A 27,195-nucleotide genomic window follows, 5' to 3' on the forward strand; every position below is an offset into this window, starting at 1 on the left:
TGTCCTGGGCCTGAGGATCAGGTAGAGGACACAGAAAAGTGGCAGAGCTTTGCTCCCAGTCATACATACCTGTCCCTGCTTGTTGGGAAGCAGGCTGAGGGACCATGTAGCTCATCTTTCCTACTGCTGCAATCTAAAGGTTTTATTTCTGTCTGAGATTCTCACCTTGAGGAAGCTTATGGCACACTAGACAGACAGCTACAGCAAGACAGTCTGCTCTCAGTTCAAGCTTCAAGATGGCATTATTCAAACACACACAATCCAAACACTCCCAAGTTGTTTCTGTGGACTACCTCCCAGGAGGGAAGCCTTTATAAATTACACTGTGACTCTACCATTTTTTTTAAACAGTGCCAGGAATTGAACCAGGTTCTTGTGCATGCTAGTTAAGAGTTCTACACTGAGCTACATTCCCTGGTCATACATGGTGGTTCTGAATTCAGCTAGATATTACTTTCTTAGTTCTGTGTGCAATGGCACCTAGGTAGGAGCTGACACGTTCACAAGGGCCACTGTGTAACCTCTGCACAGACTAGGTGAGAATCCCGAGTGTCCCTGACAGGAGCCATGTCATATTTCATGGCACTCAGGATACAGCTGACAGGTTACAATACTGAACCTCTGATGAAGCTAGGGTGACTGGAAGGCCTACCTGGCTGGCAGCTGCACAGCGAGGTAGGGGGAGATGCTCCAGGCAAGGTTCACGTTGTCTTTCCACTGCTTCTCACTCAGGCTGATGTATTTGGACCTCCAGTTGGCCACGCTGTTCTCTCCTGCCTGGTCCAGCTCTAGTTCTGGGGCTGACAGCGGGTTGTACCAAGTGATGAGACGCTCAATTTCAGTGGCCTGGTGAGACCAAACAATATCCAGTGTATTCTCTGCAGGTGTCCACATGCTGCTACCACCCTAAGGTGCTACGCTGTTACACAGTGGGAAGTGCCTGTGGCCACAGGTCTCACCAACAGCGACAACAGCAGTGTCCTGCGCTTCATGTAGTACTTGTGCAGCTGGGAACCCCGGTTGGTTTTCTTAGACATGCCTGGGGAGCAAAGATGAAACATGTCATTGTCCTTTCAGCCAATCTTCTGCCCTGTCTTTTCCTTTGGTGATGTGCTGGTGACTGAACCGAAAACCTTGGTCCGGTTTTAGAATCTAGAAGAAGCTGCCTTTTCATGTTCTGTTCTGCCATCTAAGTGAGTGCCCATCATACCACCAAGATGGGAACTCAACAGAGGACAGAAGATGTAGGAGCCACCCCCTACCCTGACTAACCTGACTTTTTGGAGATGGTTGACATGCCACTGGAGAGGGGATAAGTGTTGATCCAGCCCTGTGTTGCCTGTTGTCGAGAGCCCACAGTTATATCCAAGTTGCTTCGCGTGTCCTGGTTATCTGTGGACAAATACATTGCAGAGTCTGGGATGAGGTGGCTCAAGACAAGTTCAAAGGAAGAGAGCTCAGCACGGCTTGCTTTGCAAACACAGGTACCAAGGCTGACTTCCCTGGAACCTACATTAAATAACTCGGGTGTGGTGGCGCATCTGAAGATGGATGCTAAAAAGAAATCCCACACTCCAGCATGCATCCTCCTAGTCCTGATGCTGGACAGATGAAGATGGAGCTGGTCCAGTCTATTTGGCAAGTTCCAGGCCAGTAAAAGACCTTATCCAGAAAAAAACAAAGACATCATAGAGCTGGGTGGCGCACGCCTTTAATCCCAACACTCGGGAGGCAGAGGCAGGAGGATCTATGTGAGTTTGAGGCCAGCCTGGTCTACAGAGCAAGTCCCAGGACAGTCAGGACTACACAGAAAACCTGTCTTGAAACACCAAAAAATAGGATAAAATAAATTCTATCAGTTATTAAAAAATATTTTGTGTGTTTTGCCTGTATGTATGTACACGTGCTTATGGAGGACAGAAAACAGTATTGCATCTCGCTACAGATGGTTGTGAGCCACCATATGGGTGCTAAGGATTGAACCCAGGTCCTCTAGAAGAACAGAGTGATCTAACCACTAAGTGGCCTCTCCGGCCCCTGCCATTTTTTTTTTTCATAAGCAAAGGCAGTTACTTGCTTACTGGTACTGCACTGTCTAACACAGCCACAGCAGAAACCTGAACATCCAGGGGACAAATTACACTATTTGTTGGCTCTGCTTCCCGTGGAAGCAGAAAGAAACCTAGCTTTAAGGCTTCTTTCTTTTTCCTGGGAGAGACTGTCTGCAGGTCTATCTACAGGAACAAACCCTCACCATCAGCAGCTCTATGCTCAGGAGTGGGAATCTCCTTCTGGTTTGCTGCTGCTGACATGTCAGGATTAACCTGGAATGTTCTTTTCTTTGCCCTGGAGAGCTATTTGTTTCAGTATAATTTGGCTTTATGTACATATATATGCATGTTATATATATGTATGTACACACCCATAGAAATACACACACACACACACACACACACACACACACACACACACATTCTGCTTCCTTTCAGACTCAGCTCAGGGGGTCACTGTTTCTAGAGAATTTTCTTCCTGTAGAGGTGCCCTTGAATCCCCTCTGTTGAAGTTACTTGACGGCCCCTTGTCAGATGACAATAGATTATGGGTAAATTCATGAATTCCCCCAGTCAGTAGGCATCTGGGACATGAGCTGGTCCAGGGAGAAGTCATAAGAAAGTGTCCTACAATTGCCATACGAACCAGCATGGGTTGGAGGAAAGGTAGCAGGCAGGCAAGTACTGGCTTTTCAACAATATAAGGCACAGCCAAGATCAGGGTTCACTTGGGCCCTAACTGTTCTTGTCTGGCCTTTCCAGAACCACTTACAGAGAACAAACCCCTCCCGTGTACTTCTGTCTGTCTGCACCCCACCCCCTCCCATGCACTCCTGACTGCACCCCACCCCTCCCGTGTACTCCTGTCTGCCTGTACCCCACCAACTCCCGTGTACTCCTGTTTGCCTGTACCCCACCAACTCCCGTTCATTGTCTTCCCATAACTATTTCATCAGTAGTAAAAGGCTCTATAATTTCTTTTTTAAAAAATATTTATTTATTTATTTTGTGTACAGCATTCCTTCCATGTGTGCCCACAAGCCAGAAGGGGGCACCAGGTCTCATTATAGATGGCTGTGAGCCACCATGTTGTTGCTGGGAATTGAACTCAAGACCTCTGGAAGAGCAGTCAGTGCTCTTAACCACTGAGCCATCTCTCCAGCCCAAGGCTCTATAATTTCTTCTGGGTCTATACCTGCTAGTTGACAATGTCTCAGTTTACCTTTTATAATTAATTCAGAGATATTTTCCACCTAAGTTTTTAATTTTTTACTTACTTTATGTGGTATAAATATCCATTCTAAAATAATATCTTCCCTCTGCATTAAGAGAGAGAGAAATTCTGGAAGGCAATATGACTAGGATACAACTAAGATTTGGGTCCACCCTATCCACATGTGCCTCCTGTAACTTTTCCTCAACCATTGTCAGTTCCTTTTCTGCTTGTTCAGTATATCCTTTATAGTATGATTTGATCTTTCTATATAGCTCAGTCGGTAGAGCATGAGACTCTTAATCTCAGGGTTGTGGGTTCGTGCCCCACATTGGGTGCCACTCTGTTGTAAGAGGAACGGGCTGCGTTCCTGGCCCCCCGTCTAGCTTAACCCCCAAAATAACCACACGGAAATTGTATTAATTAAATTGTTGCCTGGCCCATTATCTTTAGCCTCTTATTGGCTAACTCTCACATCTTAATTAACCCATTTCTATTAATGTGTATCGCCACTTGACTGTGGCTTACCGGCATGAGTCTAACCAGCGTCCATCTTGGAGAGGAGAGCCATGGCGTCTGCCACACTGCCTTCTTCCTCCCAGTATCCAGTCCTGTCTTCCCCGCCTATCTAAGTTCTACCCTATCAAAAGGCCAAGGCAGTTTCTTTATTTGACCAATGAAGCAACACATGGAAAGAAGACCCTCCTACACCATGCCTGCACCCCACCCCCTCTCATGTACTCCTGTCTGCACCCCACCCCCTCCCATGTACTCCTGTCTGCACCCCACCCCCTCCCATGTACTCCTGTCTGCACCCCACCCCCTCCCATGTACTCCTGTCTGCACCCCACCCCTTCCCATGTACTCCTGTCTGCACCCCACCCCTTCCCATGTACTCCTGTCTGTACTCTACCCCACCAACTCCCATGTACTCCTGTCTGCACCCCACCCCCCTCCCATGTACTCCTGTCTGCACCCCACCCCCTCCCATGTACTCCTGTCTGCACCCCACCCCTTCCCATGTACTCCTGTCTGCACCCCACCCCTTCCCATGTACTCCTGTCTGCACCCCACCCCCCTCCCGTGTACTCCTGTCTGTACTCCACCCCCCTCCCGTGTACTCCTGTCTGTACTCTACCCCACCCCCCTCCCATGTACTCCTGTCTGCACCCCACCCCCTCCCATGTACTCCTGTCTGCACCCCACCCCTTCCCATGTACTCCTGTCTGCACCCCACCCCCTCCCATGTACTCCTGTCTGCACCCCACCCCCTCCCATGTACTCCTGTCTGCACCCCACCCCCTCCCATGTACTCCTGTCTGCACCCCACCCCCTCCCATGTACTCCTGTCTGCACCCCACCCCCTCCCATGTACTCCTGTCTGCACCCCACCCCTTCCCATGTACTCCTGTCTGTACTCTACCCCACCAACTCCCATGTACTCCTGTCTGCACCCCACCCCCCTCCCGTGTACTCCTGTCTGTCTGCACCCCACCCCCTCCCATGTACTCCTGTCTGCACCCCACCCCCTCCCATGTACTCCTGTCTGTACTCTACCCCACCAACTCCCATGTACTCCTGTCTGCACCCCACCCCCCTCCCGTGTACTCCTGTCTGTCTGCACCCCACCCCCTCCCATGCACTCCTGTCTGTCTGCACCCCACCCCCTCCCATGCACTCCTGTCTGTCTGCACCCCACCCCTTCCCGTGTACTCCTGTCTGTCTGCACCCCACACCAGCAGCTGCTGTGCTGCTGGCACAATGCTTACCTGGAGGAACAAGCTGGCTGGCGGTCAGGTACTTCTTGTCTGAGAACATGGCAGTCCAAAATTTAATCATTATGCTTATGTCTTCACGAAGCTGCTTTTCTCCTTGAGTAGGGAACTTTGGTGGACAACTTCAAACAATCACAAGAGGAAAGGGCTGAGTGTCTGGAGTCAGAGACTAGAAAGTGTTCCCAAGGCAGTGAGAGCTGAGATAAAAGTTCACTTTCTTTGACCTCACTAACTCCTGTGGGAAGTGTGGTTGTCCTGGTAGCCCAGGCCTGTCTGTCCTATCACTACCCTATGCACTCTGTTCAGCTCAATCACCAAGGACTGGTGTTACATAGCTCAGATGCCTGTACCTCCATAAATACATAGAGATATCCTTTGTATTGCAAGGTAACCTTGATCATGAGGTCCTGCCTCACAGTCTCTAGATCAGACTGTAGGCATGTGCTACCAGACCTGGCTCATAAGAGTAGTATGTTGGGGGCTGGAGAGATGGCTCAGAGGTTAAGAACACCGACTGCTCTTCCAGAGGTCCTGAGTTCAATTCCCAGCAACCACATGGTGGCTCACAACCATCTGTAATGAGATCTGGTGCCCTCTTCTGGCATGCGGGCATACATGGAGGCCGAACACTGTGTACATAATAAATAAATAAATCTTTAAAAAAAGAAAAAAAAAAAAAGAAAAAAGAGTAGTATGTTGTGGCAGATGGTAATTTAGCTGTTTGCATACAACCATTCAGCCTACATTCACAAAGACTCAGGCAGCTGATATTTGCAGGACTTTGTGTAGTAATCATTTATATTACCAGGAGAAGTAAATATATGCAATTTAATCTCCCTCTCTTATTTTTTCTTGAGATAGGGTTTCTCTGGGTAGTCCTGGGTGTCCTAGAACTTGCCCTGTAGATCAGGCTGGTCTCAAACTTAAGAGAACTGCTTTCTTCTGCTTCTTGAATACTGGGATTAAAGGCATGTGCCACTAACACCTTGCTTAAGTACATTCTTGTAGATGTTTTATTCTTTGAAAACCTCAGACATATATGCAATGTGTCTTGATCACATCACCCCTTCCTCTCCAGCCCCCTTCCACCCTCCCCCCCGCTTTCACGCATCTCCTTCCTAGTGTCAGCTATTGCCCCTGTTCTTAGACACGGTCTCGTTATGTAGTCTTGGAACATGCTATGGAGGCCAGGCAGAGCTCAGAGATCGCCCGAGTGCTGGGAGTAAAGGTGTGTGCCATCACACCCACCTTTCCTTCTCTTTTTCTATTACCCACTGAACTCAATTAGTGCTGTCCATAACTGTATGGGTGAGTCATTCACAGCTTTGTCTTTGATATAGGAGTCTTAACATATCATTCTCAAATTTTTGTTCTCTTGCATCCAGTTTCACAACTATTTGGGCTGCAGATATATGTCACTGTGCCTCGATGTCTTAATTCAGACAAATAAAAATTAGACTAAAATCTAGAGTTAGAGATTGTTGTGTCACCTGAAATGGGTAGTGGGAACTGAACTTGGAACCTCTGGGAAAGCAGCAAGTGCTACTTAACCACTGAGCCATTTCTCCAGGCTTGCTCCCTGCTCCTGCTTTTCTACTTTTACATCTTTTGTTTGCACACATTGAGAAGCAGGGGAAAGAAATCAATACAGCAACATGGGCAATTATTTAGTTACAGAACCAACCACTGAAGAAAACATCTGAGTCGTCCAGCAACTATTAACTACCTGTATGTAATGGAGACTGCTCTTTTGTTCCCTGGTCACCCAGACCTGAATAGTCACACAAAAACTATATTAATTACAACATTGTTTGGCCAATGGCTTAGGGATATTTCTATCTAGCTCTTACATCTTAAATTAACCTAATTCTATTAATCTATGTATCACCATGAGGCTGTGGCCTACCAGTAAGGTTCCAGCGTCTTTCTCCTTTGGCAGCTATATGGCATCTCTCTGATTCTGCCTACTCTTTCTCTATATCTTTGTTCAGATTTCCCACCTGACTTTACTCTGCTAAGCCATTGGCCTAAAAAGCTTTATTCATTAACCAATAAAAGCATCACATATACAGAAGAACATCCTTCATCATCTCCCCTTTTCTGTCTAAATAAAAAGGAAGGTTTTAATTTTAACATCTGTAGAGCCTCAGGATCAGGGCTTCCTGAGCCCCTGTTCCCAATCTCTCTCTCTCTTTTAATAAAGATTTATTTATTTACTATGTATACCGTGGTCTGTCTGCATTTATACCTGCAGGCCAGAAGAGGGCACCAGATCTCATTACAGATGGTTGTGAGTCACCATACGGTTGCTGGGAATTGAATTCAGGACCTCTGAAGAACAGTCAGTGCTCTTAACCTCTGAGCCATCTCTGCAGCCCCCTGCCCCCAATCTCTTAAATTAATTGAACTTAAGGGAAAATCTGCATGTTTTCCCTTGGGCACTTGGGTACACATGGCTGAAGATATTGCAGTCTAGTCATCCAAGGATTAAAGAATGAGGATGGTAAGCATGAACCAGGCAGAGGATGTCCTTACATAAGTAACTTCCTAGAGGACAAGGGTGCTCTAAGTTGGACTGCAGCTACTTCTGGGCACATGCACAACACAGCTTGAGACGATACCTGAAATAGTCAAAGGCCGTTGAGTAGATCTTCTCTCGAAGCACGTTTCGAATGGTTGCATTAGGAACCACATCAGCATGTAGGAGGGACAGGCCCAGGGTCAGCAGTCTGGAAAAGAGCCACAGGGTTGAAGCCCTAGCCAAGGGCTGAGCCCCAAGCAAACCCCAGGACCCCTGCATATAGAGCCCAGAAACATTACAGCCAGGGTGTGGTCACTTAGTTGTGCTCTCTGTCTCCCTGAGACAAAGTCTCAGATGTTGCAAGCTGGCCTTCAATATCCTTTTGGAGTATGAAGATAAACCTGAATTTCTGATCCTCTTGCCTATGTCTTTTAGGTATCAAGATTACAGCACTTGGGAGACAGAGGCAGGCAGATCTCTGAGTTCGAAGCTAGTCTAGTCTACAGAGTGAGTTCCAGGATAGCCAGAGCTACAAAGAGAAACTTAGTCTTGAAAAACAGAAACAGAACAAAACAAAAAATTTTCTATGGATGGGCAAAGATATTGTGCAGTAAAGGCCTAAAGTAAAAATAATTAGTTAATTAAAATAAAAGTTCTACACTAAGATGTAGCTCATTAGCCTCACACTTGTGTGGCAGAGTAAGGCCCTGAACCACATAAAAACCTGCAGGTAAAAGAGCTCCGAGTGAGAGGGTTGTAGAGTGCATGCCTAGCATGTCCAGTGCCATGTTCCAGCCCTAGCATTGCATAAAGTGGATATGGAAAGACTTTTCCACCCTTCCTGAGACAAGGTTTCTCTATGTAGCCTTGGCTGTCTTGGAACTCCCTCTGTAGACCAGGCTGGCCTTGAACTCACAGAGATCCGCCTGCCTCTACCTCCTGAGTTCTGGGATTAAGGCGTGTACTACCAGTGTCCAGCCTCTATGATATTTTGACTGGACTAAAAGTTCCAGTCTCATAAGCAGTTTGCAGCTTAGTCCCCATTGGGACAGTGCTACAGCAGCAGAATGTTTAATTCCATCCAGAGGGGGAGGCTGATGTGAGGCGTAGGTGGGGGGCATTTCTGCTCCTGTCTGTGGAGAGCTTAGAACCCTTGGGTGGAGATCTTCAGGAGTCAAGTTTTTGGGTAAGACACAAGATCTCTGCACAGGGCTGGAGAGATGGCTCAGAAGTTAGGAGCACTGGCTATGCTTCCAGAGGTCCTGAGTTCAATTCCCAGCAACCACATGGTGGCTCACAGCTATTTGTAGTGAAATCTGATGCCCTTTTCTGGTATAAAGGCGTGCATGTAGATAGAACACTGGTATACATAAAATAAATAAATCTTTTTTTTCCCCCCAAGACAAGGGTTCTTTGTAGTTTTGGAGATCCTGTCCTGGAACTAGCTCTTGTAGACCAGGCTGGCCTTGAACTCACGGAGAGCCACCTACCTCTGCCTACCTAGTGCTCGGATTAAAGGCATGTGCCACCACCATCCCAGAATAAATAAAAAGATCTCTGCACAGTGAAATGCCACAAAAATCCCACGAACAGGTTCAGGTGGGTTCTTCTTGAGGGACAGACTGGCCCTTCTTTGTAGTTGGTTTGAGGAATGTGGTTCTAATGGGTGGTCAGGGGTGATGGGGTCACGGTCTGCAGTTCTAATGGGTGGTCAGTGGTCATGGGGTCACGGTCTGGAGTTCTAGCGGATGATCAGTGATCATGGGGTCAGTCTACAGTTCTAATGGGTGGCCAGTGATCATGGGGTCACGGTCTGCAGTTCTAATGGGTGGTCAGTGGCCATGGGGTCACAGGCTGGAGTTCTAATGGTGGTCAGTGATCATGGGGTCATGGTCTGGAGTTCTAATGGGTGGTCAGGGGTGATGGGGTCACGGTCTGAAGTTCAGGGAAGAGGCAGACAGAGAGCCTCTACCATGTCTGGGAAGATAAGCACACTGGTACTAGCCATGGGCCCCTCACAGATGATAGCAGAGTCCACGTTCTAGTGAGAAAGACTGGACTGGAGGAACAGGGGTTGAAGAGGCTTTTGGCCAGCCATAGGCTCATGGTCTCATGTCTTCTACGTGTTCCTCCTGACAACAGTGCCATAAGATTTACTCTACATTGCACAGAAGCATCACAGGACACTCCACCTACCCACATCATGATTCCTATGTTACACACATGCCCCACATGCCAGTAATAAGACACCCAGCCCCCAGAGAAAGAGAGTCCTCACTTGAAACGTGGTCCGATGGCTGCCACATGCCTGTTCATGCTCCCCTTCGCTCCACCAATATTCAGGGACATGGAGCGCTGCAGCAGGCTTGAGAAGATCTCCACCTGGTCAGAGCTACAGTACTTGGCAATCTCAAACCGTTGTACCAGGAACTAGATAAGAAGGGAAGCAAGTTGTATAAGTTGGTGTGGGCCAGTCTCAACCCAGTGCTAGTGAGAGCAGCTAGTAAGAGGGTTCTGGTGACAGGAAGGCAGGGAGAACCAGAGGAGGGGGTCTAAAGGGCACCCTTTCTCTCAGGTCAGGACCCCTAGGCTGGCTGCTATGTCAACCTACTGCAGGTGTCCCCGAGGCTGACCGTATAAAGCACAGCAGAGTTTGGTAGGCACGTACATCGATCCAGATGTAATGGGGTGTTACATCAGGGGGACACGGTCTAGGCTGACTTGCTTCTGATGCCGCCAGGGGGTCTGCTTCCTTTGTTTCAGCAGAAAAGAGGCCGGACTTCTGCTCCACTGTCATGTGCCAGGCTCCTGCCATCTCCCGCATAAACTGCAAGTGAGAAGGTAGTGTCAGCCCCTCTGGAAAACAGAATGGGCCACTTGCCTTTGATTTACTGCATAAAGCTCAATGTGGCAGCTCGTGCGTATGGTCCCATCACGCAAGACTCTGAGGCAGGAGGACGGTAATGAGTTCAGGTTTGGCCTGGGCACAGTGCGAGTTTCAGAACAACTACTGCTACAAAATGAGGTGCTTTCTTAAAAACAAACACAAGCCAGGTGGTGGTGGCGGCGCACGCCTTTTAACCCCAGCACTCAGGAGGCAGAGGCAGGAGGATCTCTATAAGTTTGAGGTCAGCCTGGTCTACAGAGCTCCAGGACAGCCACGGCTACACAAAGAAATCCTATCTCAAACAAACAAACAAAAAACCCCAGCACCTCACTTCTTTACTTCCTTTTCCTCCTGCTGCCCAAAGCATAGATGGCACTCGTGTTAAGGATAGCACTGTCATAGGTGGGAGCCCAAGGATGTCAAGGAACTACACCTGCCAGTGGCTTCTCTTGGACTCTGGACTCTCACTACTGTTAGTATAGGGAACCTAGGACTGATGGGGCCAACGAGCCAAGCAGAGGCCAGACTCTCACTCATCTGTCTAAATCCACTTCTGTGCCAGGGCCTCCCAGCCTCTGGGAACAAACAAAGGCACACAGTCCAAGAAGTAAGCAGGAGGCAGAGGATAATAAACCTGAGAAAGCAGCAGTGTGGAGCATGAGGGAGAATGTGCAGGCAGGGTAGCCAGGGAATACTGCTGGGATGGCAGGGAACACTGGACACAAGGCTTGGAGATGGCCAGCGGTGACATGTTCATCTAAGGAGAGGAGATGACATGCACTAGGTAGGAACCAGTCTGCAAGAGCAGGAGCAACAGGACCCAGCACAGCTACAGCAGAGCACGTGAGTAGACAGAAAGGGACAAAGGTAGGTGGCAAGTGGAATCTGAGGTCACAGGACAAGTTTGTCAGTCTAGATAAGGTTGGTGGGAGAGGATCGATGGGTCTAGGAACCAGAGAGATTCAATGCAGTCAGGTTTTTCTGGCATGTTCTTATTGCACACAGAGGGAAGTATGGAGGCAGGGAGATCACTGTGGTAGTTTGAAGATGTCCCCATGTGATTTAGGCATTTGAATGCTTGGCCCCAGTTAGTGGCTGTTTCAGAAGGTGCAGGAGGGCCGGGCAATGGTGGTGCACGCCTTTAATCCCAGCACTCGGGAGGCAGAGGCAGGTGGATCTCTGTGAGTTCGAGACCAGCCTGGTCTACAGAGCTAGTTCCAGGACAGGCTCCAAAGCCACAGAGAAACCCTGTCTCGAAAAACCAAAAAAAAAAAAAAAAAAAAAGGGGTGCAGGAGGAGGTGCATCCTTGCTAGAGGGCTTTGAGGTTTTAAGACTCTGCCTTTTAGGGCTAGCTCTCTATTTCCTGCTTGTGGTTTGAGATGTACGCATTCAGCTGCTCCTCAGCAATCTGCAGACTACTACTCCACTCTGCCATCATGAACTCTGACCCTATGGAACCACGAGTCCCAAATAAACTCCTCCTTTTATACGTTGCCTTGATAGTGTTTTATCACAGCAATAGAAAAGTAACTAATCACTCACGGGGTATGGCGGTTCAACGAGAATGCCCCCGTAGTCTCAGGTATTTGAGCACTTGGTCTCCAGTGGGTAGCACAGTTTAGGGGATGTTATGGAACCGTTAGGGGTGTGACTGGGTGGACTTTGAGAGTTTATAGCCTTCTCCACTTCTAGTTCACTCTCATTGCTTTGTGTTGGAGAAATCAGCCCTGAGCTCTCAGCTGCCTGCTCTGACGTCCTGCTGCCAAGACTCTGCCACTTATAGACTCACACTCTGGAACACAGCCAAAATAAACTCTTTCTTCCATAAGCTGCTTTTAGCCAAAAAAAAAAAAAAAAAAAAAAAAACCCAACAAACAAAAAAACCTAACACACTGGGGCGGGGCTGCTTTAAAGTCAGGGGAGAGACAAAGGAGGTCAGGGCCCCAGGGGTAGCTGAAATGCTGGGACGGGACTAAATTCTGGATCTACTTAAAGGTAAAAAGATAAAGCTAGTAGACTATTTGGTGGGCCATTTGTAGGAAGTGTGGAAAGGAGCTCTCAGGTGTCTGTGAGGCATCTGGTCCATGCATAGATAAGGTAGCTATGGTACTGACTATAATGAGGTGGTCAAAATGGGAAGCAACTGGGGCTCTCTAGTCCAGGCCTTTTTTTTTTTTTTTTTTGGTTTTTCGAGACAGGGTTTCTCTGTGGTTTTGGAGCCTGTCCTGGAACTAGCTCTTGTAGACCAGGCTGGTCTCGAACTCACAGAGATCCGCCTGCCTCTGCCTCCCGAGTGCTGGGATTAAAGGCGTGCGCCACCACCGCCCAGCTTAGTCCAGGCCTTTTGTGATACTGGAACTTGCAGGTAAGTGCTCTTCCACTGAGCTATATACCTAGAACTGGTTTTCCCCACTAACTAAATTAAAAAAAAAATAGGTGTATGAGTACTTTGCTTACATGTGTGGGCATCATGTGCACGTGGGTCCTGGAGACTGAACCCAGGTCCTCTGTGAGAACATCAGGTGCTCTGGACTGCTAAGCATCTCTCCAGCCCCTTTCCAAGTTTTGAGACAGGGTCTCAGGAAATCTGTCAGGTGGGGCTTGAATTTTGGATCTTCCTCGGTTTCTTGTACAGTTAGCTGAACTATGAACTTAGGCTACCAGGCCCAGCTGAAGCTGACCCTGACTGTCAGTTGGGGTGCTTATCAGCATACTTTGTGGCACTTGGTGTCAGGTGACTAGAATACCACTTAAGACCGGCAGTGCCAGGAATGGAGATTCTGGCAGTTCTGTAGGTGACGCTATCCTGGCAGGCAAAGGGACGTTAGGGTACAGATGCTGAACAGTCCTGCTGGGTCCATCTCCTCTTCCCTCCCCCCCCCCTTTTTTTGGTTTTTCGAGACAGGGTTTCTCTGTAGCCTTTGGAGCCTGTCCTGGAACTAGCTCTTGTAGACCAGGCTGGCCTTGAACTCACAGAGATCTGTCTATCTCTACTTCCTGCTGGGATTAAGGGTGTGCACCACCACCGCCCAGCTTTTACTGTGTAGCCCTGGCTGGCCTGCAACTTGTTATATAGACCAGGCTAATCTTGAACTCACAGAGATCCACCTGCCTCTACTTCCCAAGTGATGGGATCAATGGTGTGCACCACCACACCCAGTCATGAAGCGTCTCTTGGAAGGAGTCCCTGAGAAGAAGTCAGATCCCACCATAGGTGCTTTCAGGACCCAGAGCCTGAGACAGGTATTATGTGAGGTCTGTGTTCCACCTTGTTTGCCACTAAGGCTCCTTAGGTGCTCAAATAACCCACTCTAAATACAGACAGCAAGTTCAGACACTCAAGAGCACCTGGAATCCAAGATACAATGTGAGGGTTGACAATAGTGGTCACGAACACTGCTCTGTCCTATGACGCTGAATCAGTTCTGATTCTCTGCCTCTAGAGGGGTGTGGTGCTACAAACTGTGCAGGAGAAGCCTGACACAGTGGGGAAGTGAGACCTTGCCTCAAAACCAAGTGGGTGCATTAAAAATAATGCATGCAGGTGGGGCTGGGGAGATGTTGCTATTGGAGAGAACCTTGGTTCTGTTCCATGTACCCAGCCATTTCTAACTTCAGTCTGAGGAGATCTGATGCCTTCTTCTGACCTCCTCAGGTACTAGGCACACATGAGGTACACAGACATATGTGCAGACAAAATAACTATACATACAAAATAAAAAAATTACAAAAATATTGCAAAATGTTTTCTTCAGGTTACAAAATATACATGACATATACATGAACATGTATCTTGCATATGGGACTTGTGTTCCATAAAATATATTTTATTGTCTAATTGCAAATATTCAAATATTCTGAAATCTGAAGAAAAAAAAATCCAAAATCTGAAATAGCTTTGGTAGCAAGCATTTCAGAAAAGCTATACTCAACATGTATAATCTTGTCTCGAGGCTCCATGAAGTAGTAAATCTAGAGAAACAGACCCAGGGTAAGGTGGCTGATCCTGCAATTAGTTAAGAAAGCAACTGCTCCCAGTCAGCTGCGGCATCAATGGACATGTAACAGACAGCCTGCTGGTCTCACCACAAAGACTGCTTTCCATCCTGAGCCTTCCATAGTTAGGCTCTATAAATACCACTCCATCATCATACCTTTTATCACGATGCCACCTCTCGGCCCCCCCACCCACAGAACTAAGCTGGGCGCAGTCTCTTACAGGCACTTCCACTCCATTCTTGCCAGCCAGCAGCCACTCCCAGCAGGCCAGTGCGGTCTCCATGCCATGCTCATTGAACATCCGGAGGGGACCCCAACACAGGTGATGGAGCAGCTGCGGGTCACAATCTGGAACCAAACACAAGTTAGTCAAAGGCTCCTGATTCTGGCTGGGCCTGAACATGGCTTCCCAAGGCTGATGTGGGAGCCAGCACTAGCTGGGGCCAACAGGGCCTTTTATTTGCTGCTGGCTCACGAGAGATGCAAGCGTTTCCACTAGCAGTACTCGGCTCTTTCTCTGACAGGATTCCAGGTTATCAAGGACTCCTAAGCAAACATCCACTTAGAAATGAACCCAGCATCCTGCGGATTCTGTGTGTTACCTTTGCTGCTAATGAGCATTGCGGTCAGCTTGAACATGGCCTGTGTATAATGCTGAGGATTATTGTGGTCCAAAGCTGTAATCAGATCCTGGACCATCATTTTGTGCAAGTTAGATTTCAGGCCCGTGGCCCCTGAGAACCGAATCATTCCATGTACCTGTGGAGAAGTATATTATCAGCAGCTCTGCCAGAAAGCCAGTACCACGAGTGAGGCTACCAGCTGACTGAGCTCACTGTCCCAAATGAAGCTCAGTTCAATGATGCTGCTGTCATTAAGCATCTCTTCAAGATTTATGTTAGTGTTTTCACCAACTCTGTTCCTTGAAGGTGGAGACACATACTCATCATTGTACACAGTGCTAAGCCTAGACAGGGCATAGGAACATTAAGTTAGATAAATAAACTTACCTCAGATTCAATATGACTCAAACAACAAAGTCAGCTTCACTACTTTTCATACATAATTTTCCCACCAGAGGGTGTTACTTTATTATTCATATACTTGGCTATATAGAAGATAGGACTCTTCCCAAAAACTAAGCCTATTCACTAAAGGTCTGTGGCCTGCTGCCACAACAGCATTCTAAAGACATGGGCTAAGCTCTCTCGGGACTCTCTGTCAAAGCTCACTCAAGAAGAGCAGTCATTGGGTTAAGCAAAAAGCAGGGTATTCAGGGGAGGTGAGCCAACTCCCAGACACTACTGTGATAAACGCTGTCTCCACCTCCAGCGTCAGCCTGGAATAACTGGTGTGACTGGAAGCCCTCTGTGGAGTCAGCAGGTATGGTTCCTGAGCCTACTTTTGGCAAGTTATTTAGTCTCAGGAGCCTCTGTTTCTTTACCTGTAAGACTAGAATAATGGTATGTATATCTTCTCAGTATTCAGAGAATGCATGACACACAACCCATGCTTGCTACCACTAAACAGAATGTCTTGGCACGCCCGAGTGTGTCCACATAAAATCACTTTCTTGCATAGGTGCTAATTAACTGTCATAAGTGTACCAGAATATTCTGATTTTGCTTGTATCCAGGTTCCTCAAGTCACCTGAATGGGGAAATTCCCTATCATCCACATCCCTCACTCATGTTCCACTGTGAAAGAGCCAAGTGGCATCAAATCAAGATGCTCAGAACAGCCTCTGACACAAGGGCAAGAGAACAAGAGAAGTACCTCGCCCGCATAGCGGTTGCGCAAGTTCAAGGATGCCATGAAGTTGGAGTAATCTTTCTTCACACAGGCTGGCCGTTCAGTTAGCTGAGTTGCCTACAGACAAGTACAGAGAATTATTTTAGATGGCGAAATTTAGTCTTTTCCTCATGTTTAACTTGGTAAACCAGGTAGGAAGACTATTTTTGTCTTCAGCACCTGCAAGCTAATGTAACATTCGAGAGCACTAGCTAGAGACTATAAGCCTCAGGACAAAACTAAATAAAAAACTAAAATATTCTTTTTTATTTTTGTTTGTCGAGACAGGGTTTCTCTGTGTAGCCCTGGCTGTCCTGGAACTCACTCTGTAGACTATGGTGGCCTTAAACTCACAGAGATCCACCTGCCTCTGCCTTCAGAGTGCTGGGATTAAAGGCATGCGCCATCACCACCTTGAGGACCTTTCCTTTCTTGGGTGCCTCACCCCTGTTCCTCCACATAGCACATTCCACAGCCCATCCACAGCCCATCATTGAAGCCCATCTAGCAATATTCTGGGTTCAGACTGACTAAGTGTCAGGGGAGGAGGGCTAGAGTAAACACAGCCGCAATCTGCAAGGCCATCATCACCGAGGGTTACTGTCTGTCTGATCCTGATTTAAACTTTGGGCCTAATTTAACTCAAACTACTGCATTTGATTTTCTTTCTTTCTTTTTTTCTTTTTGGTTTTTCAAGACAAGATCTCTCCACAGCTCTGGAGCCTGTCCTGGAACCAGCCCTTGTAGACCAGGATGGCCTCGAACTCACAGAGATCCATCTGCCTCTGCCTCCCAGAGTGCTGGGATTAAAGGCGTGTGCCACCACCGCCCGGCTAAACTACTGCATCTGAATCTAAATGTATCTTAAACAAAGCAAGCTGAAGCTGGGGCACACGTGTGCATTTGAGCACATTCAGGAAACAGAATCATGAGAAGTCCAGCAAATGGTCCAGACATGTAGTTCTCAACCTCTGAGTTGTGACCTCTCTAGGGGCCACATATCAGACATCCCACATATCAGATATTTACATTACGATTCATAATAGTAGCAAAGCTACAGTTATGAAGGAACAATGAAGTAATTTTATGGCTGGGGTCACAACATGAGAAACCATTATTAAAGGGCTGTAGCACTAGGAAGGCTGAGAAACACTGCTCCAGACAAACGTGACTATAATATAATGCTATGTGTGTCTGAGGCCAGTTCCTTCTCTTTCTCTAGACTTAGAAAGTCAGATTTCATCGGTGTATCAAGTGTTATCTGTAAAATAGTATATATTTCAAAACTTAAGCACAATGGGTAAATATCTGTATGGATGGCTACCTCTTTTGGAACCTCGTCAAATTCCTATTCATCAACAGCTATCCCATGCACCCTACAAATGTGTGGGATATGGGTGTCGGGGGCCTTCATCAGAGTCTATATATGGGCTGAGTCCTTCACCCTATAATATTGCTCTCCAAGGTTAGGGGCTCACTGTTTCATAGGATATTCGCACATACTCCAAGAGTCGTGTTCTGCTTGTTGTAGCCGGCAAAGTGAAGGATGCTCTCAGTGGCCATGGCTAATCCTGTGTGCTGGGACAGTCCGGACACCCAGTTCTGATGCTTATTCAGATACTCCTGAAATGGAGAAAACAAGCTACTTCACTTAATGGAAAGGAAAACTCTAAAAGTATAAAGAAAGCAGCAGGTCTGAATCCAGGTTTCAGGGCTGATTCTGCCCTGCCCTGCAGCTGTGGGACCTGACACCAGTAAGTCGAGCCCCTTGCTGATTGAGGATGCCCCCTGATCTCTGAGTGGCAGGAATGTCAGGATCTACATGAAGACCATTGTTGACTGACAGTCTGCCATCTGCCAAGTGCTCTGTCAGCTGCTGGAGAAGAAGCTGCACAACCTGTCTGCTGTGAACAGGCAGGCTGTATGGCGGCCACACGGAGATCTCACTTCTGCTCCTGCAGTACTCTGCTCCTGAGCAATGTGTGTAACAGACACCGGTATCCCAGATCAAGTATGTGAGCACGTGTGTTGGTGAGCAGGAGGGCACTGGGGCAAAGGGATCCATGGCAGAGAAAGAGCAAAAGGGAAGAGTTTTTTTCACTCTTGGGAGAGCATGGCCTCATCACTCGAGGAGCGGGAAAAGAAGAATACATATTCACACAAAATACCAACATTCATGTTAGGGATTTCCGTAGCTGGGGAAGTCCACCTGGACTGGACACTATGGTGATGGGGACTGAGTAATGGTTAAGTAAAAGACAAACTCAGATTTGCACTGAGACTGGGCCACTGTGGTGAGCACTGAGGGAGACTTGAGATGGCCGAGGCTGGGGACAGGAGGGGCAGGCAGTGAGGCTGCCAATGAGCACTGCATGAAGTCAGGGCTCAGAAGGGATGGACTGCAGATGGGGAAAGCAGGAGAGACCACATTACAGTATGCCTGGTAGAAATATTATGACCCTCCAAGCCTTATTATAGTCTATTTTCTTCTAGGGCTAAGTTTGGTGGACACATTGCTAGGGCGGGAGGAAGCTTTACCTACTGAATCCTTTTTTGTTTCCTGAAGCCTTCAGGCACTAAAGGATTCCTGCTTTCCTTAGTAGCTATGGCTCTTTTCCTCTACATGATCTGAAGGAAACCAGATTTCTCAACTAATGCTTTGACGGAAAACCAGTCTCAAGAATCCAGGGGGCAGCTGGGTGGTGGTGGCTCACACCTTTAATCCCAGCACCCGGGAGGCAGAGGCAGGCGGATCTCTGGGAGTTCGAGGCCAGCCTGGTCTACAAGAGCTAGTTCCGGGACAGGCACCAAAGCTACAGAGAAACCCTGTCTCGAAAAACTTAAAAAAACAAACAAACAAACAAAAAAACCCCCCCAAAACAAAAAAACAACCCAAAAGAATCCAGGGGGCAAAATCTAAGATGACAGGGTGTGACAGGGTGTAAATGGTGGCCTTATATAACCAGGCCTGGATCTGTCATTTTCTGTGTGTAACTCTCCCCCACGTTAGGACCAGATGACCTCTCTTCCAGTATTACTTAATCCTTCCTGCTTAACAGCTCTGTGGAAGGAGGAACCTCACAGTGATCCTAGGCACAAACCATGCATTTCAAACTGCCTACAAGACTCTCAGAGCCAGCTGCTATACTCTTCCTGGGCTTCACTAAGAGGAATATTTTCTTAAATACTTTCCCCTTGAGCCAGGTATGGTGGTTCACACCTTTAATCCTAGCACTCGGGAGACATAAGCAGGCAGATCTCTGAGTTCGAGGCCAGCCTGGTCTACAAAACAAGTTCCAGGACAGTCAGGGTCACACAGAGAAAACTCGTCTCAAAACACAAACCAACCAACCAACAAACCCCCCCTCCTCCGCAAAACCAACCGAACAAATCCAGCTCTCCTTGAAAAGTCCTACAGAGGTCCATTCATAGGTTTCATTCAATGGCCCGCTCTCTGGTAGCTCAGATCCCTTCTAGTGGGATCTGTTTTTTTCCCTTAAATCTTTATTCCTTCTAAGACAATATTTTCCCTTCTAGAAACTGGCATTTTTGTTCTCTTTGCAAGCCAGCAGTTTAGTTTGAAGACATGCAGCCTAGACAGAGCTCCGCGGGCATTCCAGTCTTTGCTTCTGTCTGCTCACCAGAGCCCATCAAGGCTCCTCCCTCAGGTGCACATACCCCACCAAGCCTGGGTGGTACTGCTGCTGGCTTGTGGCACTGTCCATGCCCCCCACACCACCCAACCACCTTAGCACCTTACCTAGTGTAGTGGTCAGACCCAAGCCCACTAACTTGACAAGCATACTCACCCCACAAGCAAGGCACATCCAACAGAACGATCCCTGAGCACCAACTATTCTTGGGCTTCAGATCGACGTTCTTGGTCTCTGTTTATTCACACTAGTGTTGTTTATTTTATTTTTTTTTATTTTTTATTTTTTACTAGTGTTGTTTATACTTTGACTATTTTTTTGGTATTTGGAGAAAGTACCTGTAGGTGGGACTTAGTGACCGTGGGTGCCCACTTCATGGCTTCCTGCAGGATCATCCCACAGCGTGCAGCAAAGTCCTTCACAATGCTCTGGAAGTTGAACAACCTGAAGTCAGCCTATGTAGGTTGTTGTGACTGTCACAGGCTGAATTGAGTCCCTTCCAAAGTCTTACGTTGAAGCACTGATCCTCAGAAACTAAGAATGAGACTGCACTTGGAGACAGGCTTTGAAAGAGGTGATTACATTAAAAGGCCATTGGGGTGAGCCCTAACGCAGTGTATGGTATACTTATGCACATGAAATGTGGAAATATGAGGGACGCCACCATCAGAGGGAGGACTACATGGGAACACAGTGAGAAGGAGAGTGACCCCAGAACACTGTCCTGTCAATACTTTGTTCTTAGACTTTTTATCCTCATAACTGTGAGGAAATAAATCACTTTCTTTAAGCCACACAGTGTATGGCAACGGAAGCTCTATCAGTGCGCATGCACCAACACCAAAGCTCCAGGGCATAGTAATTCTGACTGGACTATGGTCTGTGGTTCTTGCGTAAGGCTGTGTGGCACAACCTACAACATAAACAGTGTACCTCAGGGCAAGTCAGGGACTGAAGGGAAAGACATGTTCTAGATGGTAAGAAAATCTCCACAGGTGCCACATCACTGTGTCTGGATTCTCACAAATGACAGCTTTTCCAACTAGGGAGACCCAAGTTAAGGCACAACCCGGCCCTAGGCGGAGGAATGCTGAGTCTGGCCCCGGTTCAGTCCTCTGCAGCAGGGGCTCAAAGTCAGACTCCATGGGGAGAGGAGCACCTTCCAGGACATCCTCCTCATCTGGGGCTATTTATTCTACCCACTTGCCAAGGGCAAGGCAAAGCTAGAGTCTGCCATTCTGTTCTCCAGTGAAAAGCTGGCATGCCTCAGAGGGCTGAGCTCTGAAAACTATGCTTGTTCAGTGCTTCTGAGGGGCTGTAGCTGACTAGCAGCTGGAAATGCCTTTGTGGCTGAAGCAGGAATGAATGCTGCAGAGACTGGACAGCGCAGTGAGAAGCACAGGCCTGGAACACAGATAGGCTTGGGAATTCAGGAGCTCCTCCTGCGGTGGGACAGTGCCAAAACCCATCATACTGCTAAATGCTGGGGGCTTGAGGACCTGTCTTGACATTCCCAGGGAACCCCTTATTCTAGAGGACTAGGCGGGACTTACCTCTCGGGCTTCATATGTGTCAGGAACCGTAATCCGATACGGGGCATCAGGAATGTCGTAGTAAGGTTGGTCCTTGTGAATATCCTGGAAACATACAGGCCCCTAAGTCACTGAGGCTGCCTCTGCCAAGCATGTGACTCAGGCAGCAATGTGTCTGCTACCCCTTCCCACCACATGCCCCACATGGACTCCAAACTTGCTGCAGCCTAGTGGGAGACATCAGGGAACAATGTGGGTAAGTGAGGCCAGGGTATCTGGAGGAGACATCGTACACAGAGTCATGTGTCAGGCAGATCCACACCACTGCGACACTCACAGCACTTAGTGACAGTGACAGGGTCTGCAGGATGTCCAACATGGTCTTCAGCACAGTCCCACTCCAGAGCAAGTGTGGAAACCTAGAGCAAGGAAAGGGGTCTCAGGACTGAGGAGATGAACTTTCTAGGAACTACATTGTCTGCCTCTATGCCTCCCCTGCACCAGCATGAGCCCATGGAGACATGGCACCTATCCACTTAGGCTCTCCATAGTGAGGTGTATGGTCAGAAACGTTCTCTGGCCAGCCCATCCTACTCCTGAGGCTGAATACAGGCTACACACATCCTTTCCAAAGCAACTCTAGTTTGTTTTGCTTTTAAAAATTTATTCATTTGGGCTTGAGAGATGGCTCAGCGGTTAAGAGCATTGCCTGCTCTTCCAAAGGTCCTAAGTTCAATTCCCAGCAACCACATGGTGGCTCACAACCATCTGTAATGAGGTCTGGTACCCTCTTCTGGCTGCAGGGATACACACAGAGAGAACATTGTATTTATTATGTATACACATAATAAATAAATAAGTCTAAAAAAAGATTTATTCATTTATTATGTATACAGTGTTGTGGTCTGCATGTATGTCTGGCCAGAAGAGGGCGCCAGACTTCACTATAGATGGTTGTGAGCCACCCTGTGATTGCTGGGAATTGAACTCAGAATCTATGGAAGAACACCCAGTGCTTTTAACTGCTGAGCCATCTTTCCAGCCCCAACAGTTCTAGTTTTTTTTTTTTGTTTGTTTGGTTTTTTTTTTTGGTTTTTCGAGACAGGGTTTCTCTGTGGTTTTGGAGCCTGTCCTGGAACTAGCTCTTGTAGACCAGGCTGGTCTCGAACTCACAGAGATCCTCCTGCCTCTGCCTCCTGAGTGCTGGGATTAAAGGCATGCGCCACCACCGCCAGGCTCTAGTTTTTGATGGTAGCTCCCCAGTACCTCTCATGTTATGGCATCAACAGAAAAGAACATTGGAATGAAGTAAAACAGTCATGGATGATGGCCCTAAGACTGGAAGGACACTACCTGTGTGCAGTGCTCATCTTATATGTGACCCACTGTTCAAGAGGCCTGACTTAGATGTGTACTATATGTGCAAGGCTTGGTCTCATAGTCTCTGGCTGGCTCTTGACCTATCCTCAGATTCTGCAACTGCTTGGACAAGGTTGCTTGCATGCAGCCTCTGTGAGAGTCTCTAGAACCCCTGGATGGTCTTGGGAAGCTGAAGACAAGGTGTGTGTGTGTGTGCTAATTGGGCATTTACACCTCAGAGGCTACCCCAGCTTCCCTTCTAAAGGTCTCAGTACACTGTCATGTTCTAAGACTGTGTTGTCTCTCAGTAAGAGAAGTGGGGAAATGCTTTTGTTCTCAGAAGCCCGTAAGATCCTTATTCTACCTGGGACTTCTAGCTAGATCCTGGATTAGGATATGCTAAACTTGGTCTTATCAAATTATTTTAGGTAATACCAATGGCCCAGAATGAGTATGTTTCTAGGCTAAAATGCAGGCTGTAACAAACCTGAGGACATTCTTGGGAAGGCTGCATCAGCCTTAAGGTTTCTTCTGACTCTGTTATTTTCTGGACTGATGATGTAACCATGCTTTTTCTCTGTTCCAAACTACTAACATTTACACACAAGCACTAGAGGGAAGCCAAACTCACTTATCCACCAGACCAGACAGGTACTTGTCAGCTACTCTCCTTATCCTCTTGTGGATGTGGTTGAAGTTCACCAGCAGAAACTGGGCGTGCCGCTCAAGCTCTTCTTCATTCTCCTTGGTCTTAGCCTAGAGTGAGAAGAGAGGTACCATAGGGCTTTCCGTGTGCCGCCAGCAGGCACACGCTGGCGCTCTGGTGATGCTTACTTTATCTGCCATCATGTTCAGGAAGGCATCGAACACTTTGTCAGCAACAGCGATGACACACTGCATCATCCCTGAAATGATACGGTGGTTCCCAGGATTAGGTACAGTCATAAAAATTACAAACAACCGCAAACTCATAGACTTGGAGAGTAGTACCAAGTTCTTTTGTACTTTCCTCGGCTTACTGGAAGAGTTACATCAGCTATAACCAGCCTGCATTTGTCAAAACTTAGAAACAGACACTGGTGCGACACCATCACCAGAACTTCAGCATTGACCTGGGTTTTTCTAATTCTCCCATTCACGTCCCTTTCTGTTCCTGGACACCATACAGACTTTGCTTACAACTCTTGGTCTCTTAGAATGTGTTGGTTCCTCAATCTATTCCTGGACTTCATGATCTTGGTATGTTAAGGACACGGGTAATTTAAAGATGGTCTCTCAGTTTAGCTATCTGATGCCTGCTCTTCAGGGTAAGATCTGAGAAACTTAGAGGGAATACCAGAGGTGATATGCCTTTCTTTTCTGGTTTCTTTTCATTTTTAAAAAATAATTTAGGGCTGGAGAGATGGCTCAGAGGTTAAGAGCACTGGCTGCTCTTCCAAAAGTCCTGAGTTCAATTCCCAGCAACCACATGGTGGCTCACAACCATCTGTACTGAGATTTGGCGCCCTCCTCTGGCGTGCGGGCATACATCGAGGCAGAATGTTGTATACATAATAAATAAAATCTTTAAAAAAAATAATTTATTTTCATTTTATGTGCATTGGTGTTTTGCCTGCATGTTTGTCAGATCTTGGAGTTACAGGCAGTTTTTAGCTGCCATGTGTGTGCTGGAATTGAACCTGGGTCCTCTGGAAGAATAGTCAGTGCTCTTAACTGCTGAGCCATCTCTCCAGTCCCTCTTCTGGGATTCCTGAGACATGGTTTGACAAACTTGCTACTCAATGTGTAGTCCAGGCTAGACTTGAACTCATGGCAATACTCTTCCCTCAGACTTCTAGGTGCTAGGTTACAGGTGTTTGGCATCATGCCTGGCTCTGTGCTTTTCTCCTCTCATCCCATCAGGGAACTATGATATCTATAGCTCTTATCATTTCTGATGTCAACTGTCATCACATGATCTCAGCAACTACATTCCCTTTTCATACTTATAAAACTAACACTCTGAGCCAAGGAACTTAGTGATACTCTGGAAGAGGAGTGGTGAGCGAGTTACAGCCACCACTGTCACCACCATAGATAATGTGTCTTTGGGGAGATATTTGCAATTATGTTGCTATCTAATTTCTCTTTGAAATTTTGCTAGTTTTGGCTGCTCATGAGGATTTTCTATTATCTCCATTTCTTCTACTTTGTTTAGTTTTTCTGAGACAGGGTTTCTCTGTGTAGTTTTGAAGCCTGTCCTGGAACTTGCTCTGTAGAGCAAGTTGGCCTAGAACTCCAGAGAAACACCTGTGCTCTGCCTCTTGAGTGCTGGGATTAAAGGTGTGCATCACCAACGCTCAGCTTCTACTTTTATTAACTGGAGTTCTTTAAGAAAGAGTTGCTTCTCTTTCCCTATTTTATATTTATTCATTAATTAATATGGACTCATGTCTTAAAAGTATATATATTCAAATGTATATTAAAAAATATGTGAAATGTGGGTGGTGGTGGCGCACGCCTTTAATCCCAGCATTCAGGAGGCAGAGACAGGTGGATCTTTGTGAGTTCGAGAACAGCCTGGCCTACAAAAGCTAATTCCAGGACAGGCTCCAAAGCTACAGAGAAACCCTGTCTTGAAAAAAAAAAAAAAAGAAAACCCATATATATGAAATGGAAGCTGAGGCTGTATCTCTGTGGTAGAGTATTTGCCCAGTATGTGTGAGGCTTTGGGTTTAATCTTCAGTACCATTAAGAAAAAAAAAAGTTAAAATCTGAAACGCTCCAAAATTGGAAATTTAATAAAATTGTTTTTGTAAAAGTGATTTATTTATGTGCATGTCTGTGTTTATTGCACATGTATGTACAGGTGCCCAGACACGCCAAAGTGACACTAGTCTCCTTGGAGGGTTGTTACAGGGATCTGAACTCCAGCCATTGACAGAGCAGTAGGTTCTCCTAACTGCTGAGCCATCTCTCTAGCCCCAAACTGACATGAGGTTCAAAGACTTTCAGGTATTAGAGCTGGTCATGGCAAACCCTCCTGTAATATTGGTACGCAAGTGGTCAAGGTAGGGTCACAAGTTGAAGCCCAACTTGAGCTATATGTTCAAAGAAAACAAAACCCACCGAGGCATGGTGGCACATGACTTTAATCTCAGCACTCAGGAGGCAGACACAGTTGGATACCTGAGTTCAAGGCCAGTATGGTTTATAGATTGCGTTCCAGGACAGCCAAGGCTACATAGAGAAACCCTGACTCAAAAAATAAAAACAAAAACCAACCAACCAACCAACAAAACAAAACAGAGAGAGAGAGAACAAACCAAATAAATGCACTTGGTGCACTTACATTCACACAGGGAGCACTCACAGCATAAAGCCATACTGAAAATGGTATGAGGATTTACACGGTATTCACATGCACTAGGTAATGTGAGTAATACAGACATGATTTAAAGCATGCCTGCAGATGTGTATAGCTTCTATGAAAATCCTATGCCATTTTATAAAAGGAACAACAGTACACATACCTCCGAATGTAGTCTCCCTATTTTTGTTTTACACTTTGTATTAAACTTTACTCTTTTTAGAACATCATTATGATGAATATCTTTTATAATGTAAACTCATTTCAATTAAGTAAAATTATAAAAACACTATATATATTTACATCTAAATTACGATATTTGATAAAATAATATATGACAACTTGTTCACTAAGAGTCCGTCTAGTTGGTTCCTTGGTCCTGTCGGCCTGCTATTGCTGTTTAGAAGCAGAACTGCCTCTGGCGACAGAAAGACGCTGCAGATCCATAAAGGACCATCGAGCAGCTCTAGCTCTTTTCAGCACTTTCGAACAGAGAGTGTACTCCTATTTTGGGTCCTTGCATCAGTGGCCCTCTACCACTGAGTTATATTCCCATACCCTCCCTTTGTGTATGTGTCATGTACACTTGTCTGTACCTGTGTGGGGCGTGCTTTGAGTGTGCACAGTTAGACACCAGAGGAGGACACTGCGTGTTTTCTTCTATCACTGTTTATCTAAGTTTTCTGACAGGTTCTCTCATTAAACTTGAAGCCTGTCATTTGGGTTAGGCTGGCCAGCCAGTGAGCTTCAGGAGCCCAGCTGTCTTGGCCCCACAACACTGAGGTCACGGGCGCACAGCCATTTCGCTTATACAAGAGTGCTGGGATCTGAGGTCAGACTCTAGCAAGCACTCTTACCTACTGAGACGTCTCCCAGCCCTCTTTCGGTTTGGGGGTTTCTAAGTAATTCAGGCTTGCCTTGAATTCACAATTTTCCTGCTTTGGCTTCCCAAGGAGCCTGGATACCTACCCCCACCTCCTTGACAGCTTTCCAAGTATCCTGCCTTGCCCCTGAACTCCTTATGTAGCGGAGGATGATCTTGAACTTCTGATCCTCCTGCCTCC

General features: G+C 46.9%; 1 protein-coding gene across 1 annotated transcript in view; it reads right to left on the minus strand.

Moving 5' to 3' along the window:
- The window catches only part of Pi4ka (phosphatidylinositol 4-kinase alpha), a 126,866-nt gene that overhangs the window by 14,974 nt on the left and 84,697 nt on the right, over window positions 1-27,195 (minus strand). The window contains exons 24-39 of the mRNA XM_041678192.1: window positions 23,617-23,687; window positions 23,414-23,538; window positions 21,761-21,842; window positions 21,445-21,528; window positions 20,230-20,319; window positions 17,742-17,861; window positions 16,224-16,316; window positions 15,050-15,206; window positions 14,668-14,795; window positions 10,229-10,387; window positions 9,839-9,990; window positions 7,661-7,768; window positions 5,034-5,161; window positions 1,273-1,392; window positions 960-1,039; window positions 653-846 (exon numbers count right to left, since the gene is read on the minus strand). Of these exons, the coding sequence (XP_041534126.1) occupies window positions 653-846; window positions 960-1,039; window positions 1,273-1,392; window positions 5,034-5,161; window positions 7,661-7,768; window positions 9,839-9,990; window positions 10,229-10,387; window positions 14,668-14,795; window positions 15,050-15,206; window positions 16,224-16,316; window positions 17,742-17,861; window positions 20,230-20,319; window positions 21,445-21,528; window positions 21,761-21,842; window positions 23,414-23,538; window positions 23,617-23,687 (1,891 nt within the window). The remainder of the gene's footprint in view (window positions 1-652; window positions 847-959; window positions 1,040-1,272; window positions 1,393-5,033; window positions 5,162-7,660; window positions 7,769-9,838; window positions 9,991-10,228; window positions 10,388-14,667; window positions 14,796-15,049; window positions 15,207-16,223; window positions 16,317-17,741; window positions 17,862-20,229; window positions 20,320-21,444; window positions 21,529-21,760; window positions 21,843-23,413; window positions 23,539-23,616; window positions 23,688-27,195) is intronic.

This window comes from Microtus oregoni, unplaced genomic scaffold (genome assembly GCF_018167655.1).
Source record: "Microtus oregoni isolate MIOR12 unplaced genomic scaffold, Mior012 000029F_ref0000214, whole genome shotgun sequence".
Taxonomy (NCBI): domain Eukaryota; kingdom Metazoa; phylum Chordata; class Mammalia; order Rodentia; family Cricetidae; genus Microtus; species Microtus oregoni.